The sequence below is a fragment of the Halichoeres trimaculatus genome, unplaced genomic scaffold (genome assembly GCF_033239565.1).
Source record: "Halichoeres trimaculatus isolate MK-OKI-2021-1 unplaced genomic scaffold, fHalTri1.1 fHalTri1_scaffold_20, whole genome shotgun sequence".
NCBI classification, from domain to species: Eukaryota; Metazoa; Chordata; class Actinopteri; order Labriformes; family Labridae; genus Halichoeres; species Halichoeres trimaculatus.
The window spans coordinates 21,233,348-21,256,509 of record NW_027437198.1 but is presented as its reverse complement, the minus strand read 5'-3'; the positions used below and the strand labels follow the sequence as shown (position 1 = coordinate 21,256,509).

At 40.9% G+C, this 23,162-nt stretch overlaps 1 protein-coding gene across 2 annotated transcripts in view; it reads left to right on the top strand.

Annotated features, from left to right (window-relative positions):
• Window positions 1-22,194, top strand: part of smg1 (SMG1 nonsense mediated mRNA decay associated PI3K related kinase) — a 40,552-nt gene extending 18,358 nt beyond the window's left edge. For both annotated transcript variants that reach the window (XM_074695996.1, XM_074695995.1), the window contains exons 27-64: window positions 133-283; window positions 578-698; window positions 1,639-1,887; window positions 2,116-2,267; window positions 2,868-3,003; window positions 3,160-3,304; window positions 3,548-3,686; window positions 4,214-4,432; window positions 4,537-4,717; window positions 5,102-5,263; window positions 5,471-5,688; window positions 6,680-6,834; window positions 7,519-7,741; window positions 7,999-8,245; window positions 9,162-9,391; window positions 9,533-9,778; window positions 9,910-10,048; window positions 10,279-10,388; window positions 10,744-10,962; window positions 11,188-11,381; window positions 11,677-11,849; window positions 12,875-13,154; window positions 13,375-13,647; window positions 13,850-14,084; window positions 14,207-14,418; window positions 14,516-14,672; window positions 14,898-15,087; window positions 15,610-15,890; window positions 16,227-16,436; window positions 17,061-17,198; window positions 17,341-17,493; window positions 17,619-17,798; window positions 18,026-18,253; window positions 18,375-18,586; window positions 18,677-18,777; window positions 19,096-19,272; window positions 19,413-19,519; window positions 20,532-22,194. In XM_074695996.1, the coding sequence (XP_074552097.1) occupies window positions 133-283; window positions 578-698; window positions 1,639-1,887; window positions 2,116-2,267; window positions 2,868-3,003; window positions 3,160-3,304; window positions 3,548-3,686; window positions 4,214-4,432; window positions 4,537-4,717; window positions 5,102-5,263; window positions 5,471-5,688; window positions 6,680-6,834; window positions 7,519-7,741; window positions 7,999-8,245; window positions 9,162-9,391; window positions 9,533-9,778; window positions 9,910-10,048; window positions 10,279-10,388; window positions 10,744-10,962; window positions 11,188-11,381; window positions 11,677-11,849; window positions 12,875-13,154; window positions 13,375-13,647; window positions 13,850-14,084; window positions 14,207-14,418; window positions 14,516-14,672; window positions 14,898-15,087; window positions 15,610-15,890; window positions 16,227-16,436; window positions 17,061-17,198; window positions 17,341-17,493; window positions 17,619-17,798; window positions 18,026-18,253; window positions 18,375-18,586; window positions 18,677-18,777; window positions 19,096-19,272; window positions 19,413-19,519; window positions 20,532-20,609 (7,021 nt within the window). In that variant the 3' untranslated portion in view covers window positions 20,610-22,194. The remainder of the gene's footprint in view (window positions 1-132; window positions 284-577; window positions 699-1,638; window positions 1,888-2,115; window positions 2,268-2,867; window positions 3,004-3,159; window positions 3,305-3,547; window positions 3,687-4,213; window positions 4,433-4,536; window positions 4,718-5,101; window positions 5,264-5,470; window positions 5,689-6,679; window positions 6,835-7,518; window positions 7,742-7,998; window positions 8,246-9,161; window positions 9,392-9,532; window positions 9,779-9,909; window positions 10,049-10,278; window positions 10,389-10,743; window positions 10,963-11,187; window positions 11,382-11,676; window positions 11,850-12,874; window positions 13,155-13,374; window positions 13,648-13,849; window positions 14,085-14,206; window positions 14,419-14,515; window positions 14,673-14,897; window positions 15,088-15,609; window positions 15,891-16,226; window positions 16,437-17,060; window positions 17,199-17,340; window positions 17,494-17,618; window positions 17,799-18,025; window positions 18,254-18,374; window positions 18,587-18,676; window positions 18,778-19,095; window positions 19,273-19,412; window positions 19,520-20,531) is intronic.
• Window positions 22,195-23,162: the final 968 nt, after the last annotated feature.

Sequence of the window (23,162 nt, the reverse complement as noted above, 5' to 3'; positions counted from 1 at the left end):
TCTTACAATTTAAAAACAGAAAATGTGCATTAACACATTAATGAATAAAAGTTTAGTTCTTCTTTTGAATCTGTTCCAATCCCATGTCATAAGTTAAACAGTTTCCATAATTACTGTCATGTGATTTTGCAGTATATTGGTGCGCTGCCTGAAACAGACTGGACGGATCTGTTTGGGTCCTCTTCGCCTGTCTACCCTCACTCTTTCTGATGCCCTGCCCAGCCTTCCTACCCTGCAGCTTCATTGTACTGCTACCCTTGAGAACACGTTCACTGGAAAAGAAGTATGTACACACATACCTTAAGTTCAATTTTATGAAATACCCAAATGCAATTTTCTTACAGTGTGACTGGTCAACATGTTGAGTTTTTTTAAACAAAAAGATTTCTGTCCCAACATTTGATATGCCTTTGCACTATTTTTTTATTGCATACAGGGTTTTGATCTTTTGCAGGATATTAAAAAACATTTTATTAACATTTAGCACTCCTTTCTTGGAAGAAAATGTTATTCTTTCTCTGAACTACAAAATACAGAGGAGATTTCACATAACTCTTGATGTTTGTATTCCTTGTAGGACTGTGTGATCCCTCTATCCAGTGAGGCTCTGAGCTCTTGTAAGCGACAGGACGTCCAGCCTTTTCTTCAGGCACTCAGATACACAATATTCCAAAGGCAACTCCTCCAAAAACTTAAAGGTAAAAACCACTGAGTGCAATTAAGGTTCTTCGTAACAGCAGACAAATTAGCACTGTGGCTATCAAGGAAAAAAAATAAACCCTAGTCTGATCCATTTCATTTAGAGAAATAAGCAAAAAATGTTCAAACTGCATTAACTGAAAAACATGCCGAAGACCAAAACAAACTCAACAGTTCAGTTGAAAAATTTTGCTGCTGAAACAATTGCATTAACCGAAAACACACTGCAGTTACTTGGTTAATGTTAAATAAAAAACACACCACACCTTCACAAACTTGGACATCCTCATGCCATCCAGTTTGTTTGCAAAACTGTCATCAAAGCAAAAGGTGGCTACGAAAACGTAAAATACAAATCATATTCTGGATAACACTTTTTTGTTGAATTAACAATTACAGATGTGTTTTTTTCTTTTTTTGTATTCAGTACTTATTTAAAATTTAGATTATGATAAAAAATAAAGACAGACCAAGATATGAGAAGGTGTGTCCAAACTTTTGACTGTGACTGCTTTGTTGTTAGTGTGTGTCTTTTTTTTCTTCTTTTCTTTTGTAAACAACTGTTGCTGTGTTTATGGAAAGCACTCGATACAACACAGCTGCAGCATGATTTGTTCATTTTGCCCTTTCAGTATCTCTACATATTTCTGATGTGGCTGAAAGTAACTAGTAACTTGTTTTGACTTATGGCTGAAATTCACCAGGTGTGTCTCCGGTCTGGCTCCACTCGGTCACAGCACCAGATTTCGGTTTCCATTCAAGTCAATATGTGAACTTACACTGGATTTGTTCTGTTGCGGTTTGACTGTGTCCCTGCTCCGGCAGGTCACAGCTGAGCTGGAGCTGGACCAGAAGTGCATCTGGTGTATTTGGGACTAAAGTCCTGGCTAATTGAAATGTCTTTGTTTGTAGCTCTGAGATCTTTGTTCTCTTGTCCAGGTCACTCGTCGTCCATAGATGGCCATGTAATAGAGCTCTGTCTGACTGCTGTCAAATTTGCCCGCAAAAAGGGCAACATTGCTCTGGCTTCCCGTCTACTCAGCCAGTGCAGTGATGCCAGGCCGAAAGAGGACGACCAGCAGAACGAACTGAGTCTGGACTTCAAGTGTATCAAGCTGGAAGGCACTGTGGGGGAAAAGTGGGGACCGGAGCTGCAGATAGAGAAAGCCAAAGTCTTGAGAACTGCAGGTGAGCTACTGGGCCCTACTGAGACCTCTGACTACTGAACTACTGAGGTTTAGGTAGAAAGATTTCTGAATTTTGCATTAAATTTCAAAAACCATTTGATTGTTGTTAACAGTGATATCACATTGTAAAAGAAAGACGGTATTTATCTTATTATCATAAGAGAAAAGAGATTGTGTCTTTGGGGGTACTGTTTACAGAGTCCATCTAGACTGTGGTTTTTATCCATAGGCCAGTCCATGACAGCCATGGAGATGCTGAGCAGAGCTGCGCTGTCCTACTGCCAAATGGGGAAAAATGAAAGTGCTGCCTGCCGCTCACTGCTGACACTCTGCAAATGGCTGTTGGCTGACTGGAAGGACATGACGCCTCAGCTGAAACAGGTACGCTCACTTTTGTAGCTTTACCTTGAAGTTAGCTGGACCTTTAATGTTTAGTAATTTTTTTTGCATAACATTTTGGAAGAATTACATCCTCTTTTTTTTAATCTTATAAAAATAGTCAGCTGTCAATAACACATTTTCCCACAGAGACTCTGTAACCACATTCCCTATGACTTTTGGAAATTAAGATATAACAGCAGATCAAGAGGGGTGGCGATCTTTCTCATTCTCCAGCCAGAAATCACTGCTATATTAAAAGCTGAGGTCTGCTGCTGACAGTCTTCATTATTCAGGAGTAAAGACAGAAAACTGGATAAGTCTATGATCTGCATTACATGCTTACTTTATCAGTTTACTTTCAGCAGCTGAAGGGAAAGTCTGAGCTGACATAATCCTGGGCATAAAAGTACATAACTTTACTTGTTGGGTAATGTTACGCATTTGATGCCTATCAAATGCAAAACTGAGATGCAAAAATCAATAATACCTAAGTAGATCTCATTGGTTGAGACCTTAAAACCATGTTTTAAAATGGATGGTAGTGTAAATGCTTTGCAGACATTGTCACAATAAACATGGACTGGTACTGTTTCGTTTTAGGTGTTAAAGAAGACAGGAGCAGTTAACTCTGCAAACACAGTGAGCAGCATGTCGCCTTTGAGCCTGGTTATGTCTGATCTACTGGAGGTTCCCCTGGAGGTCCGGGGTATCCCCCACATCATCGCTGAGACTTCAGGTAATATTTAATGTACAAGCTCACCTGGATTTATCAGACTCCAGGGTTAAGTGTCTGTGCTTAGTTTCTCTTACCTCAAGGCCAAATGTTGACGACATAGCTGATATGTATTCATTTAAACTATCTTATTTTAATGTTTGTGGTTTATTTCTGCAGTAAGTGTTGGGGTTGGAGAACCTGACTTCGTGTTGGGCCAACTCTACCAGCTTTCTGTCAGTCTGGCTCCAGAGATGGCCAAGGCCTGGGCAGCCCTCGCCAGCTGGGCTTACCGCTGGGGCAGGAAGGTGGTGGATAACGCAAGGTGAGTGCTCCAGCTGGAGAAATGTGTTGATGTTGGGCTTCACCTGTATAACTTTATACAGTTTAGTATTTCATTTTGAAATTTAGAGCATTCTAATAATTATGTTTTTTTTTTTAGATTGTTTTTATTCAGTTCACTGATTTTGTTGCCTGTTAGAATTATACTCAACTAAGTGTTTTGTTTGCTGGCCAATTAAACAGTACTTTCAGATAATTTTCTTCCATTTGATTTTTCCATCTCAAGCCAAGGGGAGGGACTGCCTCTTCTTCCTGGGGAGAGGAAAGAGATTGAGGAGCTGCTGCCAGCGTCCACTAGTGAAAAGGACAAAGACACCATCTTCAGCATTCTTGGACAGGCAATGTGTCGACCCACTGGCATTCAGGTAGGGGCTTCTTGACTGACAAAGCCTTTCTATATTTGAAATGTTTATAACCATTTGGAAGAGAAATGACCTGAAAGGAAACTGATCCACATCTGGAGCAAGCTTCTGGGTCATTCTTTAGCCAAAACACGGGTCTTTCTCCTTGGTCTGGATGCTTTAGATGGCTGAGCGGTTTCTTTCTGTAGTGTCATTTTTGCTGAATGGTCTTCATTTTTGTCTTACTCAATTCTTGTGGTGTTTTGGAATCACTTGTATATTTCTCCATTTGTCACTGGTCTGATTTACATTAACTGCCCAGGTCTTTGGCAGTTGGTGGAAACACAGACAAACTATGGGCCACGGGAACAATTAATTAACAGTTATATTTCTGGGCCTTCTAGTTGAAATGCACCTTAAGCTACTAACTGTCTTGTGGCTTTCTTAAAGGGTTTCACTTAGTGTCAGCTGCATATGTCAAGCTACCTCTGTTATCTTTCAAGAAATTTCACTCATTTAACATTTTTCATGGTTTTATTTTTTTTTATCAGGATGAGGAGATGGCTCTCCAGCAGGAAGATGATGAAGACGACATGGTAGACCTGATCTGGCGACACCTCACTGGCTCATGCCCCTGGCTGGTGGATGCAGGCCAGGCTGTTACTGATGGTCTGATACGGGTTTGGAGACGTGTGGTGGACCGCATCTTCGGCCTCTACAGGGTGTCCTGTCAGGCTTATTTTACATTCCTCAAGCTCAATGCCGGACAGGTGAGACCCATCAACTATACGAAAATTTTTTACTGTTGATGGCACCGTCATGAAACTCTAGGTATCTATTTTGTCTCTCATTCAGAATATATTTTGGGTTTTAGGTCCATATAGATGAGGATGACCCTAAACTGTTGCTGTCATGTCAAAATGGCAAGCAGAGCAATGATGATGTCATTGTCATGGCAACTCTACGTCTTCTTCGTCTGCTGGTGAAGCATGCGGGTGAACTGAGGGAAAGCCTTGAACTGGGCTTAGCCTCCACCCCAACAGCACCCTGGAGGGGTATGTCAAATCACTAGATATTTATTCTCATGCAAAGAAAGCAAACACTTTCTGAATATTTGCTCTGTGAGGTTGAGGGATATAAGATCTTTTGCTTGGACTTTATTTGCTGAGAGTTGCCGTTGGTTACAGTCTTCTAACAACTTGAGAAGCAAAAATGAAATTGAAGTCAAACGATGACTTCTACATTTGGACATCTGACTAAAGATGTGAATTAAAGCCAAAGAGTCATGAGTACAGACAACAGGTCATTAATAAATGTTTTTAGTTATCAATAATGCAAATTACCTTCAAGCATTGTCATATACTTTTGAGGCTATGTCATACGTCAATAACCCTAACCTCACTGACTTCCTTGTGCTCTAAAATTTGTGTCCCTACCAGGTATCATTCCCCAGCTTTTTTCTCGCCTCAACCATCCAGAGGCTTACATCAGACAGAGTATATGCAGCCTGTTGTGTCGAGTGGCCCAGGACTCCCCACATCTCATCCTCTACCCTGCGATTGTGGGTTCACTGTCGCTGGGAGGGGAAGCTCAGAATTCAGGTATTCATGCATCTGTTCAGCTTTTAAGAGCCTGATATTTCTTTGTTCAATCCTAATCAATCAGATTTAAGAAAGTGATGCACCTTCATTGTCAACTAGGAGCAGATAAGCTCTATGGCTCAGAACCAGATAGCATTAAAGAAAATGATCACTGATTCGGGTGGTAAATATAAATACTAAATGTCTGTTAATTTATTATGTTCACAGGGAGTAAACTGCCTTCAGCTCTGCCGACCTTCTTGGGCAGCATGCAGGCTGAGGGCCTCCGCGGGGAGATGGAGGAGCAGCTTGATAACTGTGGGCAAGGAGAGGCTCCTGAAGAGCTGGCTACTTTCTGCTTCACCCAGGACCAAGCCATGATGCAGGACTGTTACAGCAAGATTGTGGAGAAACTATCTTTTGCAAACCCTACTATGGTGCTTCAGGTGGGTGGCAAGTAAATCTCAATAATAACATTCATGTTCTTAAAGACAAAAAAAGACACTATTAGTGCTTCCACATTTATACTTTAACTTCAATATGAAACTTGTTTTCAACATTTAAGGATAGAAGTTTTATAATACTTTACTCACCCCCTGTCAAATACTTCTCCCAGTACAGAGTCACCCTACAGCACACCACTACTCTATCTGCATTTTGGGGGTAACTCAAGCAAGCTTTTCTAAACCAATCACAATTCCAGTCATTAAGATTTCTGGAGAAGTGTACCTCAATGGACAGAGATAGTGGTACAGTAGAAAGTTTAGTAGAATATAGTTTAAAAGTTAATGTGAATTGGGAAAAGTTAAACTTAACAAGATGATAAAAACATCAATGTATAGAGAAATTATCAATGAGTATGTTCTTTTTGCCCACTTGTTGATGCTATAGATACTCATTTACTCGTAGCATTGAAAAAACTGCAAAAACTGTTGTCATGGCATACAAGTGTCTATGTATATAGATATGTTAGCAGTGAACTCTGGATATAGGTCTGGAAATGTTTGAGAATTCAAGAGTTTTTGTCTGATAAAAGCTTCTCCTTTCATGCTGTTTGGTAAATCCCCAAAAAGGTCCCACATTTTTTGATGAAAGCTAAATTAATCTAGCATTTAGACATGAAAAGTAAAAGGAAATCATGGTCTTAAAAGAAAGACACTTCGAACTTAGTCTTTAATGTCTGTTTTAAAAAAAATGCAAGTATTTTGCTCTATGTACAAACCCTTACCAGTCTTTAATGTTTATTTACCGTAAAAAAAAAATATTTAAAAAATCCGAACACAATCCATAATATTTGATTACGCGCTCTGACACATGCAGTATAGTACCTTAAACGCGCTGTGATGTCAGTTCATTGGGTTTCTAGGTCTCTTTGTATTTAAAATCAGATTATTTCTGTACTCGCTCAGACTCTAACTAGTACTCTGTGGTGATCAGGTCCAGCAGCTGGTTGGTGAGCTGCGCAGAGTGACCCTGCTGTGGGATGAGCTGTGGCTGGGTGTGTTACAACAGCAGCACATGCATGTCCTGCGCAGGATCCAGCAACTGGAGGACGAGGTTAAGAGGGTGCAAAACAACAACACGCTTCGCAGGTGAGTCTCACTCTCATTTTTAGTTCTGTTTAGAGTTCTCGTCACTTCTAACCCTATTGCTTTTATTCTTTCGTCAATTCATAGTAATGGCACACAGCAACCAAGGACGGCTGTTGTTGAAGGAATTTCATTGTGAGCCAGCAGTGAGGTTCTGCTTGAGCAGATACAGCTGCTGATAAAACTGCATCTGTGGTTAAAACCTATGATATTTATAGGATAGAGGCCTCACCGTAGATGCTATGAAACTTATACTTTACTTACATTTCATTGATAATGCTTAAAAGTTAGACTAAAGGTCTTTGATTTTTTTGGATTGGTGGACCAGGTTTTAGTTCACCTATTTAGATTGTGAGGCTTTTTTCAGTTGTAATTAGTCTCACAGAAGTAGAGAATAGTTTTTCACAGTTAGTTTTGTTGTGATATCATGCAGATTGTCTCAATCTGCAGTCAGTTTGAAATCCCTGTATTTTTTCCAATCACATCCCTGTTTTTTAAAAGATAACTTAATTCTCATTCTACATCAGCTTATCTTTCATCTACATATCTATATTTATATTTAGACTGTATCCTAAACCAAAGTTATAGGTTAGGGTTGAAATGTGGAAAAAAAAATTACTAAAAATGATTTTTTTGGTGTGTATGCAGGATGTTTATAAGGTGTTAACCCCTGTTATTTTTCTGCAGGGATGAAAAAATTGCCATTATGCGTGAGAAGCACTCTGCCCTGATGCGTCCGGTGGTTTTTGCCCTCGATCACGTCTGCAGCATAACAGCAGCTCCAGCAGAAACACCACATGAAACATGGTTCCAGCAGACCTTTGGTGATGCCATAGCCTCTGCCCTGGAGAGACTGAGGAACCCCTTAAACCCTGCCAATCCCTCCAGCAGCTGGCTTCCCTTCAAGCAGGTGATCCTGCGTTTACCTTTACCATCTCTGCCATTTCCATTATTGTCTATATGTTTTATGTGTTTGTTGTGTGTTTATATGGCATGTATAACGGGTTCATTGCTTTAATTGAATGCATTCTTTGTCTCTTTTATCACATCTTAGCCAGGCTACTACTCTGCTTCCAGTGTCGTTCTTGCTTTAGAAAAAGAATCCACAGTGTATGTGTGTTGGTTTGTGTTTGAAGTTTGCTGTTTATGTTTTTATGTCATGGTCAGATTATGGTCAGCCTGCAGCAGCGTGCTCAGAAGCGAGCTAGCTATCTCCTTCACCTGAACGAAATCAGCCCTCGCCTGGTGTCTATGACGACAACAAAGATGGCTCTGCCAGGTGAAGTGTCAGCATCAGATGCCGTCACCATACAGAGCGTGGGCAACACCATCACCATCCTGCCAACCAAGACCAAACCAAAGAAGCTGTTCTTCTTGGGCTCTGATGGACGCAACTACCCATACCTTTTTAAAGGTGAGATAATTTGGGTTCACCAACATGTGTTGATCTGTTGCATATTAAATTAATACAAAGGAAAATTTACTTCAAAGTGTTTTTGGTTTGGAGGTTTTTGTCCCATTTCAAACCCCCTCCAAAGCATATTACTTACATCAAGTTTGGAATAAACATATACATTTTTATCAAATTAAGCTTTTGCAGTCGCAACGTTTTGTCTTTGCAACATTTTTAATTGAATAGTTTTTAAACAGAGTTCCATTGGTTTATAAATTGAGTTTTTCTTTTCACCAGAAAGTATTGTAATACAGTTGTACAGATATTGTTACCGACTATGAATATAATTTTACCAGTGTTGTGAACTAAGATCTAAGATGCACTTTTGAAATGAATGAACCACAACTTTACCTGCTTTCAAACAGTTTTGCCAACTTATCAATTTTGTCGCTATGTTTGGCGACTTTCAGACCCCTCATAACCTTTTCCCAAAAAAGTGGCTAGCAACAAATCTAGTATCTTTCCAAAGTTTGAAGACTGATGTAAAAGTATGTGTTGACCAAAGTCCTCACTCCCAGCAGTCCCTCCCAGCTGCAGCCAGAGCAGAAAACTACATGCAAATGTGCTGGTCTCTTTTGGTCACTTTTGGCTGGTTAAACAAAGAGTGTTGATATTTTGACATAAAAAAATTGACAGAATAAAGTTAATTTGTAGATCTAAACATATTTACTGTGTTTTTTATACACTTCCTGTTTCTCCCACGATGTAAGTCCTCTCTTCTACAGCATGGCATCGCAATTACATGTAAATGGAGTGCTAGGTGATTTGGACTGTGATGTCAACTTTTAGCAACTTCTGGAACAGCCAATACTGCTCTTATTGTTGGACAGTGTTTGCAGCAAAGCCTTATTATTTGCGTCTTGTGCCTCATTTTCAGGTCTAGAAGATTTGCATTTGGATGAGCGCATCATGCAGTTTTTGTCTATTGTCAACACCATGTTCACCAAGATCAACCAGCAGGAGCAGCCACGCTTTCATGCCCGCCACTATTCTGTAACCCCCCTTGGAACCAGATCAGGACTTATCCAGTGGGTAGATGGGGCAATGCCACTTTTTGGCCTTTACAAGCGCTGGCAGCAGAGGGAAGCTGTGCTGCAGGCTCAGAAGGTAAGATGATCACTGGGTAAGGATAAGGGAAACAATTGATTAAACAGCACCAAGCTTTCTTACTAATTCGAAATTTTCTTATTTATTCTTCAGAGTTTAATCAAAGTGTTTTGTTTCGGGGTTTTTTTTTGTTTCAACCAGGTCCAAGACTCTTTCCAACAGCAGCCAGTGCCTCCAGTACCCCGACCAAGTGAGCTCTACTACAGCCGCATTGGACCAGCTCTCAAGGCAGTGGGACTCAGTTTAGATGTGACACGGCGAGACTGGCCTCTCAGCGTCATGAAGGAGGTACTTAAAGAGCTGATGGAGACTACACCTTCAAACCTGCTCGCCAAGGAGCTGTGGTGTTCCTGTACCACACCCAGTGAGTGGTGGGGTGTAACCCAGGTAACTATTGTTAAATACTTCAACAATGGTGATGACTTCTCTTTTTTTCCTCTTTTTTTTGAGGAAACGAACACAGAAAAATGAGAAATACCAAAGTGAAAAGTGATATCCTCTTTCTCTTTCTGTTTCAGTCTTATGCCAGATCCACTGCTGTCATGTCGATGGTTGGATATATCATCGGCCTTGGTGATCGTCACCTTGACAATGTGTTGATTGACATGACTACCGGGGAGGTGGTCCACATTGATTACAATGTTTGCTTTGAGAAAGGTCAGTTTCAGCTTGTCCTCATGTCTTTTTGATGAGTCAGTTTATTCAGGGTCACAAGAAAAACCTGGTGTTGTTAAACTCTTACACTCTAAAACAATTATTTTTCTCTTTTTTTGTTGAATAAAGTAATTTGTGCGTCATTAAAAGCTGTCCTGATTCTACTTTGGGTGATAAGGAAAATATTTTTTCTATGATTCTGGTCGTATTGATGTCTGTGTTTTTTGATGCAGGAAAAAGCCTTCGGGTGCCAGAAAAGGTGCCATTCAGGATGACCCACAACATTGAGACTGCCCTGGGAGTCACAGGTGTGGAGGGCATATTTAGGCTCTCCTGCGAACAGGTTCAGTATAAATAACACCTCCTGGTCCCCATTTCATCCATACACTATTTACAACTTTCTACTGCAATGAAAAGCAAATCTTTTACTTTTGGAGAGTGTATGTTTTTAGGACAAAGATCAGCCTGCTTCTTTAAGTTCATGCATTTTTTTTCTTTCTTTTGCAAAAGATAGAATTTAAAAAGTTATCAACCAATTTACACTCAACTTTTGATTTCTTGCTCCAGTATTTTTCTCTTCTCTCAATCAATATTGCAAATTGTTTTGAAAAATAAAACTTCTGTGAGCCCATTTTCTGTCCCTTAGAGGGAGCTGCTGCTCTGCTGAACAGAAGCTGAACCTAAATGTGTTGTTACAGGTGGTGCAGATGATGCGCAGAGGCAGAGAGACCCTCCTGACCCTGCTTGAGGCCTTTGTCTATGATCCCCTGGTAGACTGGACTGCTGGGGGGGAGGTGGGCTTTGCTGGTGCAGTGTATGGAGGAGGAGGTCAACAGGCTGATAGCAAACAGAACAAGAGGGAGATGGAGAGAGACATTACACGCTCTCTCTTCTCCTCCCGTGTGGCGGAGATCAAGGTGAGGCTATGATGATGGTAAAGCAATAAATTTGCATATGTAGCATTCACTCCACAGGGTTTATGTTATAGTTTTGAAAAGAATCAGTTTTTTCTGTTTGTAACAAAAGAAAGGAAAAAGTATAGACCACTTAGGGAAGAAACTGAACTGAATTTAACACAAATCTTCCAGGAGTGAATAACTGGACGATGGATGATTTAGATGAATTTTGTGAACATTGTGCAGGTGAACTGGTTCAAAAATCGGGATGACATGCTGGCAGTGCTGCCTCAGGTGGATGAGGCCGTTGAAGAGTACCTGGTCCTGCAGGATTTGCTTTGTCAGGGGGAGAAACTACAAGCCAAACTCAAGGAAGAAATCTGCTTCCTGGACGGGGCTGAAAACCATCCTGATCATCTCATCCTCACGCTCGAGCAAAGGTCTGAGACCGCACCACACACACACACACACACACACACACACACACACACACACACACACACACACACACACACACACACACACACACACAGAAGTTACAAGGGTCATCATGATGTGCCCTGGAAACCTTCATCTTATACTTTTATCTCGTAGAGGAATCTAAAACCTCTATAGATAGAATTGTTAAATAAAATCTCAGGTGCTTTGTCTGATGTCCACAGTCGGGAAACGTAAATGTTGTATAGCTCATCATGGCTAAAGCACAATAAGAAATCCTATTTATTTATTTCACAGGTACTCAGAACATACCCAGCTGCAGTCACAGCAACTGACTGTACAAGAAGCCATTGAAAGCAAACTGGCTGACCTGGACCAGTGGATCTCCCAGTACCAGACAGCGTTCTCCAACCTTGAAGCCACCCAGCTGGCCAGCCTGCTGCAGGACATCAGCAGCCCCATAGATCTGGGTTAGTTCAAGATGCAGCTGTGTGTAGTACACTCAGAAATTATTCAGAGTCCCTTCACGGTTTTCACTTTTGTAATGTTGCAGTATTACATTACATTAATTTACACTTAGCCCCCAATAATGACAACATCATGAGTTTTAGAAAATTTAGCAAATTTTTAAAAAGAAAAAAATTATAATTTTGAAGTATCATTGTTAAGGCACCTTTTTTGCAACAATTAGATCTGAATGGGATGATTTTCAGCAAGACTAAGACCAAGACATTCAATTAATTAAATTAATTTACATTAAATTATTTTTTGTGTCTTGTTAGAGCTACAGGTTGTATCAAAAAAGTTTTTCATTGGTTTAAAGTATTTATTATACTTATTATTATTTGCATTCAGCTACTTGTGTAGAAACAGGGCTGTAGTTGCATAGCCTTCCAAAAGTGACCTGGATTGTTGTGCAAAAATTTTGGGGATGATGATCCTACCACTGAGCCTCAGCCAACCACAGAAGTATTACAGTTTTTAAAAAATATAGTTGATGCTACAGTAAATTTCTTTCTTATTTCTTTCTAAAACACCAGGAAAGGAAACCCCAGACTTTGCTACCAGCATTTTTTTTAGTATTTTGCCTCATTATTTACTTCTTGAGTGTCCTCAGCTAGGAGTGTCACATGCAAGTGATAACTCGTCAGCTTTAACGCGTAAACTATACTTAACTATGGCTTGTTAACGTGTTAAAAGTAAGGTTATGTCTCTAACCACAGATCTTGTACTGTCACAAAAGAATACATTACTTTTTTCCAAAGATAAAGCATATTTAGATTTTTGCCGTCTTATAGCATGCTTAATATGTTTAATTTTTGAGTAAAAGAGTGCAAATCCTTACTTTCTAACCAGTACACCTCATTATACTTCTTCAAAGGCTTTTTAAAGTAAAGTGATACCAACTTTGCATTTCGGCTTTTGACCAGTATTTACCTAAATGTTAAATGAAGTGTGTCGATTTATTGTCCTGACTGTCTTCATCCTTTTTCAGGTCCGCCCAGCTATGTGCCCGCCACAGCCTTTCTTCAGAATGCGGGCCAGGCCCACATAATAAGCCAGTGTGAGAGCTTGGAGGCAGAGATGAGCTCCTTGCTTCAACAGTGCCGTGGGGCGCTGCGTAGTTGCCTTGAGCAGTTGCACAGCTATGCTACAGTCGCTCTGCTGTATCCACACTCTACCCTGCGGCTCCATCGAACCCACCAGTGGAAGGCCTGGCTCGAGGAGCTCCTGAGAGACATGACAGTCGAGCACTGCCAGCACATCTACAGACAGTAAGGAACTGTCAGAGATTTTTTGTCATGGAATAAAAAGTATTAAAGTTAGATTTCTGAGGTTTTTGTACAGCTGTCAGGTGTGTCCAGTTCAGGACAGGTTACAGAGAAATTTTAGAGAGTTTGATTTAAGTTTTTGGCCTCATCCAGAAATGTTGGAGATAGAATCCTTAAACCTTGAGTTTACATCAATTTCAGCAATGTTTTCCCTCCTTTTTAGGTTCGAGGTGCTGTTTGCTGCTCAGCCTCCGACAACCTCGTGCCAATTCTTGTCCAGTGTGGAGCTGACTTTGCAGCATCAACTGGCCGAAACAAATGAACGTGTGATGCAACAAACAGAGCGCCTGAAGGATGATGGTGCAAATGTTGCAGCCTGCGAAGAGCAGCTGCATGAGATCGAGCACTGCATCACAGTATTCCTACGAGAGAACGCAGAGCTGGGCTCCCTCAGCATGGCGTGCATTATCACCTCTGCCCTCTGCACACTCTGCAGGTTTTACACCTTTCTTTTATTCCACCCCTTCACTACAGTATGTTTTTTTCATCCATTCATATTAAGGAAAATAGTGTTTGTAGTAAAGTGAGTAAGTCCACATTATAATAGTGTTAGTGCACCTTTAATACAACAATCACAGTACATGTCAACAGAAGATCATTGCATTTAAGTGTCTGTGTGTGTGCTTGTGTGTATCCAGGAGGAACTTGGTAATGGAAGGAGCAGCAGCCAGTGCAGGAGAGCAGCTTGTAGACTTGACGTTTCGGGATGGGACGTGGTTCCTGGAGGAGCTCTGTAGTCTTACTGGAAATGTCAGTGCCTTAGCAACTCTGCTACAACACTGCCCACTTCTGGCTCATGACCTGGAGCTACCTGCTCCTTCAGTTACCATCCAGGCTGTGTACCTGGCCAATGCCGTGTACACCTGCTTGCAGGTAGATTCATCCCTAAAACTCATGAAAATCATGAAATAATTCACTTACCGCTGCAGGCATTTGCAGAAAAAACTGCCAGAGACCACAGGAGTTTCTGACACATATCTTTTTGTTCTGTGTAGGAGCTCAATTCCAACTTCCGTCAGATCATCTTCCCAGAGGCTCTGCGCTGTATGGTGAAAGGAGAGAAAACCCTGAACACAATGTTGACAGAGCTGGAGCAGCTTGTAGAGCAGTGCTCTGATGGTCTAGGCCTCCAGGGTTTGGCTGACAGTCTACAGGCCACCATGGGCCTCGACCCTGATGGTCACAACCACTGCCTCCACATAACCAGGTAAGCTGTTGTTCACGGACGCCTGCTCTTCATTAACTTGTTCAGAAAGAGTTCATAGTAAATGATTGCATGTGTTCAATACTGGTCTTGTGCATAGGATGCTGCGTTCCCAGTACTCAGAGCTGATCCAGCCTCGCAGCATGGATGGACTGAGCCAGGACACGCCAAAGATGTCTGCTGGTCAAATGTTGTTGGTGGCCTTTGATGGCATGTTCACCCAGCTAGAGGCAGCCTTTGCACAGCTCACAGAGAAGGTAACACCTTAGTTTTTATTTTCAGGTGCAGTTAGAGAGCCACCTTTTCATTCAACTAAATGATTAATCACTGTAACCCTCAAAAAACTAAAAAAAAATACAAAGATCTTTTAGAGACTCATTAATTTTCCCCAGGCATTAACTCAAATCATAACCCATGAGTCACAGGGGAAAAAAAGTCAACTCTTTCTCATCTTATTCTCTTTTGCTCCTCATCACCCTCAGCTGAGTACTCTGGAGATACCTTCAGCCTGGAGCAAGATCGATGTTTTGCGGGAAGCCAGAGCCACTCAGCTCCACATCTTCGAGTGCCTGAGTCAGCGGCAGTTGATGGAAGATGTGTTTTTTCTCAAGAGGCTGCAAACCATCAGGGATTTCTTCAGGCTGTGTTCTACATTTGCTCAGGCTCTCTCTGGTAAAAGCTCCACACTGCCACATGACAAACCACATTTTTGCACGACAATTACATGCTCCCCATGCACACCAGGTATCTTGGCTTGTCTGTGACCCTGTCACTGTTTTTTGTTTGCTGACAGGTGCCATGTAAAGAAAAAATATACGTTTACTTCACTTTTCAGTGTGATAATGTTACAGCTGATCAGTGTTGGGGATTGACCTGCACTCGGACCAGTCCTTGAGCAAATCCAAATCTTGAGTTAATCCAAAATTGTTGCTTATTTGCAACTAGTTGTGTCTTAATCACTTTGCACATTTGAAAAGTTAAATAACTCATTTTGATTGGTCAGTTATGACATCACATTTTAATGCCTGCCATGTCCCTCAGGTAGGCAGAGGATTTCCAAATGTAGGGATATCAGCCATTACTGATGCTGAACCAAAACATCACTGCATTTCTCATGGTTATATTAGCAGAGGAAGTGCCATTAGTAGAAATGACAACTTATCAAACATATTTGTTTCTCCATGTTTTTTCCAGGTACCTGTCCACCTGCTGAAGACTTATTGCCGCTCAATGGACCAGTTGGTTTAGGGAAGCCGTTATACATGTGTCCCCCTGCAACAGGGTCAGGTCTGACAGTGCCCAGTGAGGAACAGATGATCCGCCCCATCAAGGCCTTCACAGCAGAGTTTGTGCGGCAGATGCTTCTGGGTCTGCCCACCAAGGCCCTTGGTCTGGCTCTCTGCAGCACCCTGTCCGCTCTTAGCCTAGACATCGTGGCTCAAGTAGAAGCAAAAGACTTCGGTGCAGAAAGCAAGGTAATTGCAACTTTGTAGAAAAAAAATGACCACATGTTGGCCATACTTCTTATTTAGTTTATCATTTCAATATTTTGAATTTTGAAAAGCCTGTCATAAAGATTAATTTCATCACTTTCCCTGCATGCTTTTCGATGTGTATTATCCAGCTAGCACTACAGAGCCATAAGTTGCAGTCACTGAAATCAGTTTTACTTGAAATAGTGATACAACTTTTATGAAACCTTTTGACCGACCTGTCTTTCTAAATATTAACTGATTAACCAACTGTTTCAAAAAGCTCACCACAGAGCAGTCAGTAACAGACCATCTTACACTCTTGTCTTGGCTCTTCAGGTTTCTCTGGAGGAGCTTTGTAAAAAGGCGGTGGAGCAGTGCCTGGCATCAGGCCGGGTTTCTCAGCTGCTGCTGAACAGAGCTACGGTGCTGGCCTCTTCCTACGACACGGCGTGGAAAAAAGTTGACCTTCTGAGAAGGATGGACGCCAACCTGGAGGCTGCCAAGGCCAGCATGCAGAGGGTCCAGCTTCACATTGCTATGTTTCAGGTAAGAGCAAAAGTGTCCAAATTATTCAGATTTTCAAAGATTAGAATGAAATTCATACGAGTTACATCAATGACAAAGCAACAAAATAGGGCTAACTTGTTGCATGTAATAGTTAGACTAAATAAATGTAATTTTTTCTTTCTTTTTTTTCATAGATAAAAAGGTCTCATTTATCAATACGTTGTTCCAATGGGACAGTAGATAGCAAGTACATACAAAAATGTCCCATTATTTTATGTCAATTTAGAATCTATAAATTCTATTATTTTGTAACGAGTGCACGTCAAGAGCTAAAAGTGAAACTTAACAGTACGTGTAAGTGGAATTCAAGGATTAGAATAGGTGTAAAGGTTGAAAAAATGAATCTAGGGTTAGAATTCTGTAATTTTGAAAAGAATATTCTTTATTGATCTCCATGGGGGAAATTTTTGCATTTCAGCAGCATAACAAGAGGTTGTCCCCAGTTCCAAAAACCCTGGGTTTGTTGTTAGAGGAGCACTGTACTTTCTTAGAGGCTACCGTGTTCTCTACTCAGAATTTTATATAGTAGTAGTATAGTTTTAATGTTTTAAACCCTCAGGTAGATTAAAATAACCTCTTGTGTTTGTCTGTGTCCATGTCCAGTGGCAGCATGAGGACGTTCTGGGCTCCAGTAGTCAACCTTTGAGTGTCAGCATTCCTCCTCGCTCTGTCATCCTGGGAAACATGAAGAAGAAGCTGTACAAGTTAAGCCAGGAAGAGGGAGCGATCGTTGCTGTTCAGGTTGGTATCCCCTCAAATAAACCGTCCTATAAACTTAATCAGCCACCACAGAGATATTACAGCTCATTCATTTTAATTACCTGTTGATCCAAAGTTTCTGTTCTGTTCTTCTGTCATGATCCTGATGTTTGACCTCCAACAGGAGAAGCTGGCATCCCTGGAGGCTAGCATCGAGCAGCGTCTGAAGTGGGCTGGTGGAGCCAACCCAGCACTGGCCCCTGTACTGCAGGATTTTGAGATGACCATAAGAGACAGACGAGCCATGGTCGCCAGAGAAAACCAACGCACCAGCCAGGTAACACTACCACCTCTTAACTAAAGAATCATTTGTCAAAGATCCGTCTCTCTTATCTGTCACATAAATTGAAGGATGACCCCTTTAAATCTCAGTACTTTCTTATTCATCTTTTCTTATTTCAGGTCACCTTCTTGTGCTCCACCATCCTGAACTTTGAAAGCCTTCGGACCCGATCACCTGAAGCCCTCAACATGGACGCAGCACTGTTTGATCTGCTCAAACGTTGTCAGCAGACCTGCTCCTACGCTGCCCAATTTAACACCACAGTGTCTCCCGTGGAGCTCCAACTACTTCACAGACTGGTGGGTTTTTATTTGGACATGTTGACTGATCCTCTACATATCTCTAGTGATGCACATTCAAGTCATAGTCAGTCATAGTTTTAACCACAGGAGAGCCAGATCATCTCAGTTGCTTTGTTAAAAAATTGGAGAATCTCACCAGGAGCTAGTACAGTGTGTGCTGATAGAGGAATGTTTTTGTACCATTCTCAGACACGTGTTTTCCCCCCTTCATTTTTTTACTACAGACTCCAGTGCTTGACCTGCCCATAGGAAGTCCTGACTGGCTCTGCTGTGCTCAGAAGAAACTGGAAGAGGAGCTTAGCGTTGAGCAAAGGACTCAGGAAGAACGTGAGCAGCAGCTGGAGTCTTGTGGGGAGACACTGCAGCTTCTCGTTGACTCAATTAAAACTATTCTTTCCAACCACAACCGCCAGCTGGCTGATGTCAAACACCTGCTGAGGGCAATGGCTAAGGTAACCGGCTTTCAATCAGCTCAAAAAAAAAAGATGGGGTGTGGGGGGGTGCATAGTTGAGTTGATTCTGTCAAATTCTGTCAACATCATTTACTTACTTTGTGTTAATTCTTCAATTCAGGATGAGGAGGTTGCACTGGCAGATGGTGAAGAGGTGGCGTATGAAGGCAGTGTACGTCTCTTCCTTTTGGAGTACAAGGCATGGCAAGACAACATCCAGCTGGTTTTATTCACGGTGGTCCAGGCCAGTGGGCAGCCCCGCAACCATGAGCATGTTGAGCTACTGGAGGAGATCCCCACCACCCTCAAAGAGCTGCAGCGCCAAAGCCAGAGGTACTTACCCAAACATGTTCTCTGATTGTAACATATGTAGTCTCTCTTGTAAATCTCAATTTTTAACTGTTTGTTTTTCCCCCAAATCAGTGTTTACAACGGTCTGGTGGGTTTTGCCTCTCCACTGGTGACAGACAGAGAGAGTGAATGTGCCAGTCCTGTTTCTGCAACACAGACAAGCTTTGCAGCAGGTATGACCCGAGGAATTAACTCCATTTCTTTGTCTCTCAAGTTGCTGCACAGACATTCCTTAAACAGCAGCTATATATTGTTACTAAATATTGGATTGGTTGTCACAACAAGAAAACAAATCTTCCATTTTAACATCTAATACAAAAAAAGTATGTATATATGCCATGTATTGCAATCACACAATGAGCAATAACCTTATGCCATCAGTGCCATCCTTAATGTGCATGAGGCATAGTTTAAGAGCATTTTAAATACCTAGATGTATTCCATGTGTTTGATTCTGAAGAAGATTCAGTAACCATTCTGTTTGATTTAAGCTGTCAGATGCAGTGGGGTGAAGACCCAGCCAGAGTCAATGTCCCAAAACGCCCGCAAGGCTCTGCAGCGTAACCTGGGAACCCCCAATGATACCCCACCCAGTACTCTGCTGATCAATAGCAAAGGTCTCAACCCCAGTCCGAAGAGGGCCGTACGAGACCCCAAAACAGGGCGAGGTACTTTTTTACCTTCTTCTCTTGATGACTGCTTTCTGATTCAGTGTTTTTATTAATCATTTTTATTACTTCCCAAAACAACTGCAACTAAATTGAATAAATAAGAATCACTGAAGAACATTTTGCTTGCTCTGTTACAGCTGTTCAGGAGAGGAACTCGTACGCTGTCAGTGTGTGGAAGAGAGTGAAAGCCAAGCTGGAGGGCAGAGACATCGATCCAAACAGAAGAATGAGCGTCACTGAGCAGGTATCATCAAAGACACAGACTTTCTGGCATTTAAATCATATTCAAATACAACGTTTCTTCAGAATTTCTTTAAAAAATAGGGCAGAAGTTTAACTTTTTTTACACATGGGTTTATATTTATTCTAATCCTTTTTACTCTTAAATTATAAATTAATCCATTTGTTTTGGCTTTTGAGCTAGGTAAGAGTGTTTTAGTTTTAGATATTTGTAAATATGTGCAACATGGTATGGTATCAATAAGGTCTCAGCTAATTTTACTTTCACCCAAATTTTACAGCTTAAAAAAATAAAATAATTTATTAACTATAAACAAAATAAGAGAAATTTTTCCACAATTCCACAACAGCCTGGATAGCTCAGTCGGTAGAGCATCAGACTTTTCAATGTCCATGTTTATTTACTTTTATACTGTTGTTTATATAATTATATAGTGTTTTATATTTATATAGTGTATTATTTAGGTTATGCGGGCTTATACCAGGACCAGGGAAACTGATTTCGTTCCACCTCATGTCTTTACATGTGTGAAATGACAATAAAGCTCCTTGAATCCTTGAATTTAGGACTATCTCCTGCAAAATGAGAAAAAAAGACTCTTCTGGCACCTTTTATTTTCTTTTTTTAATCATTTTCTTAGTTGTTTATCATTTCATGATGCTAATATTTTCAAAAACTTATAATAATAATAATACAATTTTCTAATAGAGCGCTTTTCAAAAACTCAAAGACGCGTTTACATCCACAATTTTGCTTTTCTAGCTGCTTTCTATGTACCTTTGTGTTGCAAATTTTAAACCTGCTAACAATCACATTTCCTGGGTGGTCCAATCACAGCTTTTCACATTTGACTAGAATATGTGCCCAGAGACTACTCGTGTTTGGACCTCACTTTCCTGCTCTGTTAACACTTTTATATGTTGTGTTTTGGACCCTAAGTATAACTGACTAAAACTTCTGGAGTGCTTTTGTTTACCCTTGTGAGCTCATAAACTGTGTGTTGTTTTATTTAAAGGTGGACTTTGTCATCAGGGAGGCCACCAACATGGACAACCTGGCCCAGTTGTATGAAGGTTGGACTGCCTGGGTGTGAATTCTATGCTGGTTCATGTCTATGATCCAAAGAAAGCTTGGAGATTCACCAGAGGTCCAGTGGGTCTGGGTGTCGCACCAGCAGCACCAGGTTACACTGGGGGGAGAAAATGGGGAGCGGATGCTAAGTTCGCCCTGGCAATCTCCGGGGGTAGCGACCTTGTGGCACCGTTGCAACCACGCTCCCCCAACCATCGGCGATTGGGCTAAACAGTGCTAAGTGAGCCCTCTGCCATGCATTCCTTTACGGGGTTTGATTTGGTAAAGCAGTGCTGAACGAGGGACGGAGGGTTCATGCCTTCTCATCCTCGACATGGAAATCTCTCTCCCACCGCCTGCATAGCTCTCTTCCAAGTTGAACACATAAGCACCACTTCATCCTTGTGAGCCAGTCAAACTCCACCTGAAGGCAAGATGAAGCAGGAAGTGAGCAGTTTCCCTCTGAAGCATAGAGCATGCACTGTGGGTGGGACTTCGGTGGGACCAGAGCTCAGATGGATAAGGCTCTGGCAAAGCCACATTTGATTTCTCTTTATCTTTCATGAATGGTCTCGCGGTTCTGATTGGCCAATAGGTTGCTCAGTTGGGCAATAACAATAAAGACCTAACAGGATTCTTAGGCTACATGGACACCCAACTGAAACCTTAAATACAATAACTAAAACAACAAAATGTAATTTGTTTTTCATGCCTTACAGTAAAGACTCACTGTTTCTAAAATCCCAGAATAAAAGATTGTGCTTTTGTTTGGGGGAAAAAAATCTGTGGTATGACATAATTTTGAATTGCTCATTTCTGAGCCGAAAACAGACGAGCAAAAGGGAAGTTACCTGGACGAGGAAGAACACTGTCTTCTTTTTCATCTGTGTTTCTTTAGTCTGTGTTGTGATTTGTAACTGTTTCCAGTCATTTTGTTGAATACAGCTGTAGGAGTAGATTTCTGCCTTTTTTGCCTTGCTTGCCAAAAGATGTTGCTTGCTTCATATGTATTCACTCCACAGCCCCAACCCTTGCATTTTATTATTCTTGACCTTCTAGTTTTACATTTTTAGTGGGAGAAATTCATTTTTGGTGATGGTGGAGAAAGTTAATTCTTAATGTTTTTATTGAATTTTGTTGTATGGTAAATAAACATGAAACTTGGAGGATCTGAGTGTTATATTTAAACAAGAATCATAAGGTCAGAAAAACAGCCGAAGTTTGGATTTTTACCCTTTGTCATCAGTTTTCAAGCATCATCACAAAACATTTTGCATTTCATCATCTTTCAGAGATTTGGTTCGGCTACTTTGACTTGGTCTATCTTTTCAATCATGCTTAAAAGATTTGAGTACTACTTTACTGGTTTAAAATGCAGCAACTTCACTGCTGATAGACTACAACATGTTTTTAATGTTTCAAGAAGAATTACTAGTCTAATAACTGCAACACTGCTCTAAGACATCCAGATTTCTTCTGTTTTTCAGTGATACAAGTAGAAGTAATTCCTACCTAGACAGTGCATGCAGTGGTCTTGAACCAGGTGCACCATGAATACAAACACACTGCTGAAACCATCAAACTGAGCATCTCTGCAGACTGCCTTGACACTCTTGTACTGCTTACTCCTTGCAAGAATAAAAGAGAAAAAGGCATTCTCTCTGTTTCACAGAATCTTGTTTTTACCAAAAGTAGAAATTTTGCCACAGAAAATTTGGTGTCAGAAGTGGGATCCACTGAGTGAATGTCTGGGACTTGGCAGAATAAATTGCCATTCTGGGTTAAAAAACGTTTTTAGACTTACAAAATCTGCCTGATTAAGACCTTGAACACACATAACAAGGTATTTTAACCCCCTCAGTTTGTTTTAAGACTATTTCTGTCCACATGCACCAGGAAAATCTGCTGATAGGTGCAGCTCGAAGCATGCCAAACACAGACGTAAGGTACGTCACCAATTTTTTTCAAAGAGCCTCATACCTAATCATTTATGTCATACGGTTGCTATCAGAAATTTTGGTATCGCTTTATATCAAGGTCCTGTAATAAGCATTAATAAGACCTTTGTAAGTACTTATACGATGCTTTTTCACATTATTATTTGTTTATAGGACTATATAACTGCTTAATAAGTGTTTAATAAGGTCATTGTAAGGGTTAGGCGTGAGGCCCCACAGGTTAGGTTTAGGAATGGGGCCCCGAATGGTTAGGTTTAGGGGGAGGGCTGGGGTAGGGCTCATGAGAGACAAAAGAAGAAGACAAAAAACAAAGAGGGTTAGGGTTAGGTTCCATATACCTTATAGATTAAGTTGTCTTGTATTAACTATTACAATGGCCTTATTAAACACTTATTAATCAGTTATATAGTCTTATAAACAAATAATAACGTGAATAAGCATCTTATAAGTACTTACAAAGGATTTATTAATGCTTATTACAGGACCTTAATATAAAGCGTTACCGAAATTTTCAACCTCAGAAACACTTTAGGGAGTTTTGGATTCATTTTTTTAAGAGCAAGATTATGCCATGGATGACTTCTTTATGAGTTTGATACATTAAACTAACACTGATG